Source organism: Phragmites australis, chromosome 3, assembly GCF_958298935.1.
Source record: "Phragmites australis chromosome 3, lpPhrAust1.1, whole genome shotgun sequence".
Taxonomy (NCBI): domain Eukaryota; kingdom Viridiplantae; phylum Streptophyta; class Magnoliopsida; order Poales; family Poaceae; genus Phragmites; species Phragmites australis.
The window spans coordinates 679,479-689,260 of NC_084923.1; the positions used below are offsets into that span (position 1 = coordinate 679,479).

The 9,782-nt window shown below is 44.9% G+C and overlaps 2 protein-coding genes across 2 annotated transcripts; both read left to right on the forward strand.

Moving 5' to 3' along the window:
* Positions 1–2,409: 2,409 nt before the first annotated feature.
* LOC133911367 (vacuolar protein sorting-associated protein 24 homolog 1-like) lies at positions 2,410–4,395 on the forward strand. The gene is made up of 6 exons (XM_062353580.1): positions 2,410–2,599; positions 2,700–2,776; positions 2,872–2,974; positions 3,516–3,637; positions 3,749–3,943; positions 4,057–4,395. Exons 1-6 carry the CDS (start codon positions 2,488–2,490, stop codon positions 4,135–4,137), a joined length of 690 nt encoding a protein of 229 aa, XP_062209564.1. The 5' UTR covers positions 2,410–2,487; the 3' UTR covers positions 4,138–4,395.
* Positions 4,396–4,947: 552 nt separating this feature from the next.
* LOC133911368 (DEAD-box ATP-dependent RNA helicase 50) lies at positions 4,948–8,455 on the forward strand. Its single transcript, XM_062353581.1, has 8 exons — positions 4,948–5,327; positions 5,661–6,190; positions 6,410–6,604; positions 6,693–6,880; positions 7,024–7,237; positions 7,491–7,622; positions 7,737–7,909; positions 8,001–8,455. Exons 1-8 carry the CDS (start codon positions 5,024–5,026, stop codon positions 8,221–8,223), a joined length of 1,959 nt encoding a protein of 652 aa, XP_062209565.1. The 5' UTR covers positions 4,948–5,023; the 3' UTR covers positions 8,224–8,455.
* The last annotated feature ends 1,327 nt before the right edge of the window (positions 8,456–9,782 follow it).

Genomic DNA, 9,782 nt, shown 5'->3' on the forward strand with positions numbered 1-9,782 from the left:
GTTCACAAAATGTAGCGTGTCACAATGTTAGTTGGTTGAGCGGTCCGCGCGCGATCCATCATTCTGCTGTTCACATCAAGTTTTCACTGTTAATCAGCTAGTAGGATCGACGAGCACGCATGGATGTCACTGGCTTGAATACTGATTTTCCCCCCTTTAAGATCATTGATTGACTGCCACTGTTGCTGAAAATTGTAGCGGCTTTGTCGTACTCGATTGAATAGAGAATCAATCATTTGCATGCCTCGAATGGACATAGTTCGATCGGTTGATGCATGCATGTGGGTTCTTCACTGTTGGGTCGTCGATCAGTCGACCATTTTCGTATGCTCTTACATGCATCATGCATCCACTTGGTCGTACATCACTGTCTGATCCTGTTTGCCCTAGTGCATCTCTTCTGTTAGAATTTAAGAGGTTTTCCTTTTAAAATTCAAGTTTAAAAAAAGAAGTCAAATAAAGATATTCCAGAAAAGTACTGTAGAAAAGGGGGGAAGCCTCTTGGGCCAGCTGGGCCACTACAAGGCCCATGTGGCCGAGCAGCCTAGGGTCACCCCTCCATTATCCCTTCACGGGGAAGGTTTGGAGCAAAGGGGAGAGGCGGCGCTGCTCGCCTGCCCTTCGCCCTAGCCCGCCACGACCGCATCGTGCATAGGTGCGGGGTGAGTGGCATTTGAGAGTAGAGATGTGATCATATTTGTATACACTGTTTTTATTTTTTAATAAATTAGAATCAAGTAATACTTGTTATTTGACGTGTTGTATGCTAACATACGTCTATGCGACCAACCGTCGTGGCAATAGCTCAATTAAAACGAACCTAATTTTAGAAGTGAAAATTCTTTGATCTGGTTGTACTCCACGGACCGAAAAAACCTATCTTCTTCCTTTTCGAATTTCTGTGCATGCTACTTAATCCATATCTTCACCTCCTTCCATCTTTTAGCTACTAAGTGTGGTGAAAATTTAGTAATAGAATTAGTGCCTAGTAGTTTTCTTATCATGATTTGGTTTCAAACAGTCTTTTTTGTTGCTTTGTGGTATGGTAGCCCTTGGCCACCTTTGTTATGATAATGAACGGCTACATATATCATATGATATAGATGCTGTGTTAATTTTATTCCATCAGTAAAAAAAAAATTCTAAGAGGGAACGACCGTCACCTGCACGTCTCTCGACCGTCCAGTTTTTAACAAAAAGCATGATATGCAGTTAGCAATGTCTGCTCTTGCTAGCATGTATATTTTTTAATGGATGAAGACGGCAACAATATAAAGCTGGCGGGCCATGCTCCAAATTTGAGGCAGGGCAGGGATGAACGATAAATTTGACCAATAGCAAAAGCACACCACATAGCCCGCGAGATCGTGATTTAAACCATTGCTCTCCTGCCAGTCCAGTTCCTCGCACTCGGCCATGCTAGTCTGAGGCAACATGTTTTTATAATAACCAGCAAGTGGGCTCACTCTAGTCTTGTTGTAGTATTTTATCACGATAAATTTTAATTAAAAATTAGTATTTTATTTTTAATTTTATTTTATTTAGACTCTTTATTTAGATGTTTTGCTTCTCAAACCTAACCGAATTCAAATTGCTAAATTTTCATAATTTTCAATTCCGAATTTAACTAATTATTAATTGTATTTGATATATGATCTTTAGTTTAATTTAGACCGTTAGATGTTTATAACAATAAATAGTCTAAATCTTTTTCTTTTTTAAGATTAACATGGTAATTTCATAATCTTGAAGAGAGAATATAGTTGTTCCTTTCCCCCTTAAATATTATGATAATAGATAAGTGACCACTCCCGGTCTCTATATAAACAGGAGACGCACACAAACATTACATTTCCACTAGCTAAATGCCCGTGAGCCACAACGAAAATATAAATATTTGACACGGTAATATCAAGCACAAACTTAAAGTATGGATATGTGAATGTACTATGGGAGCAATATCGAATGAATATGTCGGGAGCGATGCTGTATTTTAATTTCAGATGAGATCCAAAAAGAGAGGAGAAGATTATCTTCTAATTTTCCTTCTATTTTCTTTATTTATTTTAATTAGTAAAGCGAGTTTCATATATGTAACTGGTAATGAGAGTGGATGGTTAAAGTGGATAAAATATTTGAATTTTAAGGATTTTTATTAGATAGGAAGAGAGTAGAGCGAAGAGAAAATGTAAAAAATAACTCATATTTTATACCATAGAGATTAGATAAACACGCCTTATAGCCAAGACCCAAGAACGATATGACAAACAAATTAGAGGCAACACAAATATTTATGGTGGGCTCTATCTTCAGCTTGGAGCCACTGGGTACAAGGACCCGGAACAATTTGTATTAGAGCGGAGGCCCGGCCCGGCCCAAGCGGAGCATCTTCCTCTTCCTCCCATTCCCATTTCCTTTCCTTGCTGCAGCGACAGCGTCTTCCCCACTGCCCAGAACCCACCCCAAGCATCCGCGGCAGAGAGGGACATGGAGGCGGTGAAGAGCCTGCTCAAGCCGAAGCCGACGCCGCAGCAGCAGCTGCGCGAGTGGCAGCGCCGTCTCCGCAACGAGGGCCGCAATATCGAGCGTCAGATCCGAGGCAATCCCGCGTCTCCGTCTCCCTTTTTGCCACCTACTTCGGGTTCACGCTAGGAGCGCGACCCTAAATGATGGCGATGCTATCGTTTCATGTGCTGCAGATGTGCAGAGGGAGGAGAAGAAGGTGGAGAAGGCCATCAGGGAGGCCGCCAAGCGCAACGACATCGGATCGGCCAAGGTATCCATCGATCGATCGAATTGCTGACGCACTCATGCGACCGCGCGATCCTTCCCTGGGTTGATTCCATTGCTTGATTGACTCCTTCCTTCAAGGCACTGGCCAAGGAGGTTGTGCGGTCGAGGAAGGCGGTCAACCGCCTCTACGAGAACAAGGCCCAGCTCAACTCCATCTCCATGCACCTCGGCGAAATCGTTGGTAACAACAAACAACCCCATTCGTACTAATCTTATTGTTTGCCCTCGACGACTGCTATACTATAGATATTCATGTGCTGGTATGATTGTTGATGTGATCGATGGGAGATCTATGTGCGTTTGCAATGTGCTATGCTAGTTCTGAATGACTGGATGGACCATTGTGCTTAGCTCCATACTGGTAGTGGTAGGCTGGTAAAATAGGCTCCTCCTATTATAACTTGGTTCGGCTTAGGCTGAAACTTAACATAGGCACGCACAAGTAGCCCTTTTCCTAAATGTAGTAAAGAAACAAAATGAAACAACTGCTATCAAATTAATGCGAGAGATTCTGTATTCCACTTGGTAAAGAATACGTGATTATCAATGTAATAGCATACTTACCAATCATTGTTACTGTCTTACTGACCATACGGATTACTCTTTCTTCTGTTCTGATCTCAGCATGATACTAAAACTCACAACTGCAGTGTAATCATTCAGTATAAAAAATCAGGGCTGTAATGGCTGCTGACAGTAAGTTGCAATGTATACTATTTCAGCTACTTCTAGGACAGTAAGCCATCTGTCCAAGAGCACCGAAGTGATGAAACTTGTCAACAACCTTATGAAAGCCCCGGAGGTCGCAGCCACAATGCAGGAATTCAGCAAAGAGATGACAAAGGTACGATGGATGTCATGTCAGAATGTATAGGGATCACTGAGACCTCTTCCAAAGGTTTGTCTTGCATTACGTACTTGTACTAATCCATGCTACATGATTGCTGTGATGTAGGCTGGTGTAATGGAAGAAATGGTCAATGATGCTGTGGATTCAGCGCTGGACAATGAGGACATCGAGGAGGAAATCGAAGAGGAGGTGGACAAGGTCCTCTCTGCAATCGCTGGGGAGACTGCCTCTGAGCTTCCAGATGCTGTCCGGAAGGAAAAGGAGAAGGTGAAGCAACCTTCGACAAGTGTACCTGCAGAGGTAAGATAAAATAATCCACACGCATCCTCTGCATTTTGCAACCTTAAAGGCTGTTTCATATCAGGGGTTCTCAGGCACCTCACCTTGAACTTGCACTGTTGGCCTTTGTGCAGAGAACTGCTTTAGCAGAGGCTGTTGATGATGATGATGAGCTAGACCAGATAAGGGAAAGGCTAGCCAAAGTGAGGTCATAGAAGAGAACTGAACAAGATCCATCATTGGTGTGTTATAGTGCATAACATTTCACTTATGATGTATACATGTATCACACACAATATCACAGATGACATCCTTATTGTCATTAACAAACTGATTTACCCACATACAGCAACGTAAAGTTGTTCAAGCCCAGTTGTAAGGATCATCATGTGTGATGTCATTTTTTTACTCATTGTGCATACTTATAAACAAGGTGTGATCTCTCTACTTCTCGAGTTATACCGAGTTTCTTCCAGGTGACTCAGGTGAGACATTGTCACAGTCATATGTTAGGAAGCACTGTCTTTAAGACTCCGAATGATCCAGAAAATGCACATCTGATCATGGAGTTGGCTGTTTCCTGTAAATTTCCTACAAAAAAAAACCATTGAAATTCCTGCGCGTGCCAAGCTATCTAGGGGGCTAGCTAAGAGTTGGCTGCTCGCGCACCTTTCTGAGCCGTCCCTTCTTTCCTTTTGTGGGAATTTTTTTTCCCTCCGTGACTTTCTATTTAAAAAAAAATTATAAAAAAGTTTTTCTGTCAAAACATTTGAGAAAAATTTTAACTCAAACTTTTGAGGAAAAGAATTACACACGACTCAGGCGATCGTGGGCCGTCACGAGGCAGTAGTACATGGGGAAACTATCTAGGCCATTCGAGTGTTCATAGTGAGAACCTCTAGGTTTCCCAATTTGCAATGGAGCAGCTTAGCCCATGAAGGCTCAAGATATACAAAAGGCCCAAAAGACAATCTGTCCAGCCCAATAGCTACACCATCAGTGGAATGGAGTAATATCTTTATCGGATAGGAGGCGGAGGCGGCAGTCCGCAGTAAGCAGGCGAGCACCCAGCCAGCAGTGTCTTGTTGCCGAGGAGGAGAGATGGAGGTGGCGGGGGCTCAGGCCCGCGCCGTTCCCCTCCTGCTCCGGCACCCCGCCTCTCTCCGGAGCCCCGTCTCCATCTCCATCTCCTGCGGCGGCTCCCGCCGAAACTTGGCGGCGGCGGCGGAGGGAGGAGAGAGCCGCAGCTACGAGAAGGTGCCCATGGACACCCCTGGCGCGTACCGGATGGTGGACCGGACCACCGGCCGCAGCGTCATCGTGTGGGGCGGCACCGACGAAGGCGACGAGGCCAGCATGCCGTCCCCGGCGGTGCTCTCAAGGACCACCGGCCGCCCCAACAAAGGTCACTACTCCTTTTGAGCGCTCTGGTTAATTCTACGGCCCATACTTATAGCCAGCTGAGTGCATCAATTGAGAATCTGGAATGTGTAAACCACATGCCGTTGTGCCAGCATTTCACCACGAAGGGTTGGGTTAGAGATTAGCATACTGTTAGCAAAGGAACAAGGGGTGGTTCAGTTAGTTAAAATTACGAATTCGGTACAAGTATCAACCGTGCTCTTGTCAGAGATAGTGTGGGCTAAAATTTTCTTGTAGCTTGTAATGCTTGTGTAACTTGTAGTGCTCTCGTCAAATGTTACTTTTGCTAAAGTTGAAGCTATCTTTCACACTACAGGTAATGGGGGGAGTGCAGGTATTGGGAATTTTGGAAGGTTGAAGGCGCAGAAAATAAAATCTTTAGTTAGGAGATCAGCTCACCTCAAGAGAGAGAGTCCTAATCATGCAAGCACAAACCAGTCTGATGAATCTTCTTTTGATGACTCTGATGAAGAGGGAAATTATTTTGGAAGAAAAAAGACCATCTCAGACTCAGCACGCCGTTTAAAGCTGAACGGTAACTCCAGGGATGAAAGGCCTCGAGGTGCACATTCTCTGAATTCTGTTTTGAGCCAGTACAGAGGTGGCGATGATCTGGATTTCCCGGGTTCAGAGGCTACTTCTGGTTCCAAACGATGGGGTGGCATCACCGATGTTACTTATGGACAACAGAATCGAAAGCAAAAAGGGCGTTTTGATTTTCCTCAAAAAAAGGGGCCTTTAGACAGTGGATTTTTCAGTCGCAGATCTTTCAAGGAGATTGGCTGCAGCGATGACATGCTAGGTGCATTGAGAAATTTCGATTTCCCTCGTCCATCGCATATTCAGGTAAATAAACTTCTCAAAAGAAAATTCTTTATTCCGGGGAACATGAACATGTTAAGTTTTCTTTGTATTGGTGTGACTAGTGAATTTCCATACATGTGCATTTAATCCTGAGGAAAATCATCAGCATCTTGGGGTATTAATATTTACAATGCTGAATTATTTCTTCCATACACATATGTGCCTAGACATACTTTTAACTGGCCCGATAAACTATTCTAGGCTATGGTGTATGGTCCTATCTTGGAGGGTAGGAGTTGCATCATTGCAGATCAAAGTGGGTCTGGAAAGACATTGGCATACCTTTGCCCTATAATACAGAACTTAAGGAAGGAAGAAGTTCAGGGGCTCCACAACTCATCCCCTAGGAACCCCCGAGTGATAATATTGACCCCTACTGCTGAACTTGCTTCTCAGGTATGTTACTTGTTGAATGTGGTGCTCTCTATGTTGAATTTGGAATTTACAGTTGAGCATTTTTTTGTTTTGGGAAAAAAACTCTCAGGTCCTGAACAATTGCCGGTCAATATCAAAGCTTGGGGTTCCGTTTAGGTCTATGGTTGCTACTGGAGGATTTCGACAGAAGACACAGTTGGAAAGCCTTGAACAAGAGCTTGATGTACTTATAGCAACACCCGGTCGTTTCCTGTATCTGCTTCAGGAAAGCTTTGTGCAATTAACTAACCTCAGATGGTATGGATCTTCCTTTCCTTTTCCCCTCTTTTTGTATTTTGAACTTTGAACTGCAAAATTATTTATCGGACTAAAAATACTAAATGAGTGGACTTACTTATCAGTGTGAAACTAAGTGCAGATTTTGTTCCCTCTATCTGCAGTGTTGTGCTGGATGAAGTAGACATTTTATTTGGTGAAGAAGGTTCTGAACAAGTGCTTCATCAATTGATTACTGTTGCACCTGTGACCACACAATATCTTTTTGTCACTGCCACACTTCCTCTTGATATATACAACAAGGTAGTTGAAACATTCCCCGACTGTGAGGTAATCATGGGACCTGGTGTCCACCGAACAAGCTCTCGCCTTGAAGAGGTGAGTCAATTATCTCTTTATTTATTTATTACCTTTTACTATGTTACATGTTCTTTTTTGGAAACCTCTCTAGGGAATACCTCTTGGATGTCACATTTTTTCAGTATCATATACAATTTCAAGTTTGTTTGATGACAATAGAGTAGCGACACATGGATAGTATTGCATAGTACATTTAAGCGTATAATATGGAATTTGGTATAGTTCATCACTGTTTCCCCGAGTGATTACGTCTGTAGTGGTTCAACTGCAGATTCTTGTGGACTGCAGTGGAGATGACAATGAGGAAAAGAATCCAGAAACGGCCTTTTCGAACAAGAAATCAGCACTTGTAAAGATTATCGAGGAATCGCCTGTTCGTAAAACAATTATTTTCTGCAACAAGGTAGTTCCTCTCCCTAATATATATCCCATTTCATTGATCACATACATAAAATAAAGAAGTGACAGATCCTCTTGTATTTGGCAACTATATGAGGATTGTGTTTTCTGTTGCCAGATTGAGACGTGCAGAAAGGTTGAGAATGTGTTGAGGCGGCTGGACAGGAAGGCTTCACAAATCAAAGTTCTTCCCTTCCATGCTGCTTTGGACCAGGCCCAGCGCATCGCAAACATCAAAGAGTTCCTGAACAGACAAACAGCAGACTCAATGTTTCTTGTGTGCACTGATAGGTATGCAGCAACCAAACTGCATTCTGCTGTAGTTTTTTCTGCTTTCAAATCATCATTTAATTGCTAATGTACCCTTTGATGATGGTGGCAGGGCGTCACGAGGCATAGACTTTGCAAACGTGAACCACGTGGTGCTCTTCGACTACCCCCGCGACCCGAGTGAGTACGTGCGCCGGGTTGGCAGGACGGCCCGTGGCGCGTCGGGCAACGGCAAGGCGTTTGTGTTTGCGGTGGGCAAGCAGGTGTCCCTGGCCAGGAGGGTGATGGAGAGAAACATGAAGGGGCACCCTCTGCACGATGTGCCATGCGTGTAGAACCAGAGGGGATCCATGTCAGAGAAAAGAGCCAGAGGAATCTGGAAGAGAACCTCTCCTTCCTGAATCATTACGGCTGAGCGTTTTGTACCTCTAGAAATTAATGGCACAAGTTTGCAATGTGTATTGCAGCTAGGAGTGTGACAGACATCTCGGATTTGTAGAACCAGTTATGATGTGCGCTATTGTATTGCTGCCTGATCACGATCATTTGAATAGCAGCATTCAGCCATACATGCGTTGCTGCATATGTATCCAATGAAACTGGTAAAGTTGAGAAGGCAGCAGGCAGCTGCTGCTACTGCAAACAGGTCGTTAACTTGTGCAACTGCTTACTTGGAGGTTGAGACTATATGGTGCTTGCTACCGCGAGTGACATGAACCAAAACCACACAGGTCACAGGGCATGGAACAGCTGGAGGCACAGCTCACGCAGCAGGTGAAATGGAAGCTGTGGAGGAGGTGGATCCTGCATATATGGCGCAGCAGCAGCGGATGAGCGAGCGAGGAAAGAAGAAACGATGATGGTTTTTACGAGCAGAGGCGGTCCTCGAAGTCGGCGGCGAGGTCCTTGAACAGCGCGCGTCCGGTCTCCAGCATCTCCGACACCTGCACGCGCGTATCTATGAGCAGACACCTCGGCGTCCCGTTGGAAGGCGAGGGGGATGCGCTGGACGTGCTCCTCAGTCTCCGCCGCTGCCGTGACCACGGCCATCTCGTCGCCCTCGGTCTCCGTCGCGAGCGAGCAAAGCAACTAAGCAAGCAGCCCGGCGCGGGCGCGGGCCCTGTTACGCCATCAAACCGAAAGCATGATACGTACACAGCCCCCGATCTCTAATCCAGGCTCCAAATGTGTTGGAATCAGACCTCCAAACTCGCGGAGAAACCCCAAGCCGCCGATCGCGAGGGAAGGGATCAGACAGGAGACGCGGGGAAATCGAAGGGGGACAAACGTGGAGGTGGCAGTAGCGGTCGTAGCCTTACCATGGCGGCGCGCATGCGCTTGCTGCTCTCCCTCCCCGCCTCCATCCCTCACCGTCGGAAGCTGCAGCGGATCGTAGAAGAAGAAGATGCTTCTGTTCTGGTGGGCCATGACGGGCTGGGCTAGTCCGTTGGGCTTACGTTGACCTGGGCCTGGTACAACTTGGGTTCATCTCGGGTATCTTTGGTACTCTCGATCGTACGCATCGTTGCCCCGTTGGCCAATAATTAACAGTCTTTCGAACTTCAAAGAAATTAAGCTATGTACGTACCTCTTGAAATTAAACTTAGTTTTCTCAAGGAACATGAAGTTTTTATTAATGTTCTTCAACCGTGTTACAACATTTTCTCAAATATTAAGTTCAGAAAACTGTTTCGAATCATTATATATATACTTGACTAAATATTGCTCGATCAGTACAGTTGATGAGAGTTACACTGCGTTCTTGCAGTGTGCACGTCCATCAGTGCTGATTGTGTGATGAGTCACCACTGCATGCTTTTGGTGACTTGTGCAAGCCAAGCGACATAGACTGATGCATACTCTTCCTAGCTAGTGGCTTGCTCGGTGCGGTTAG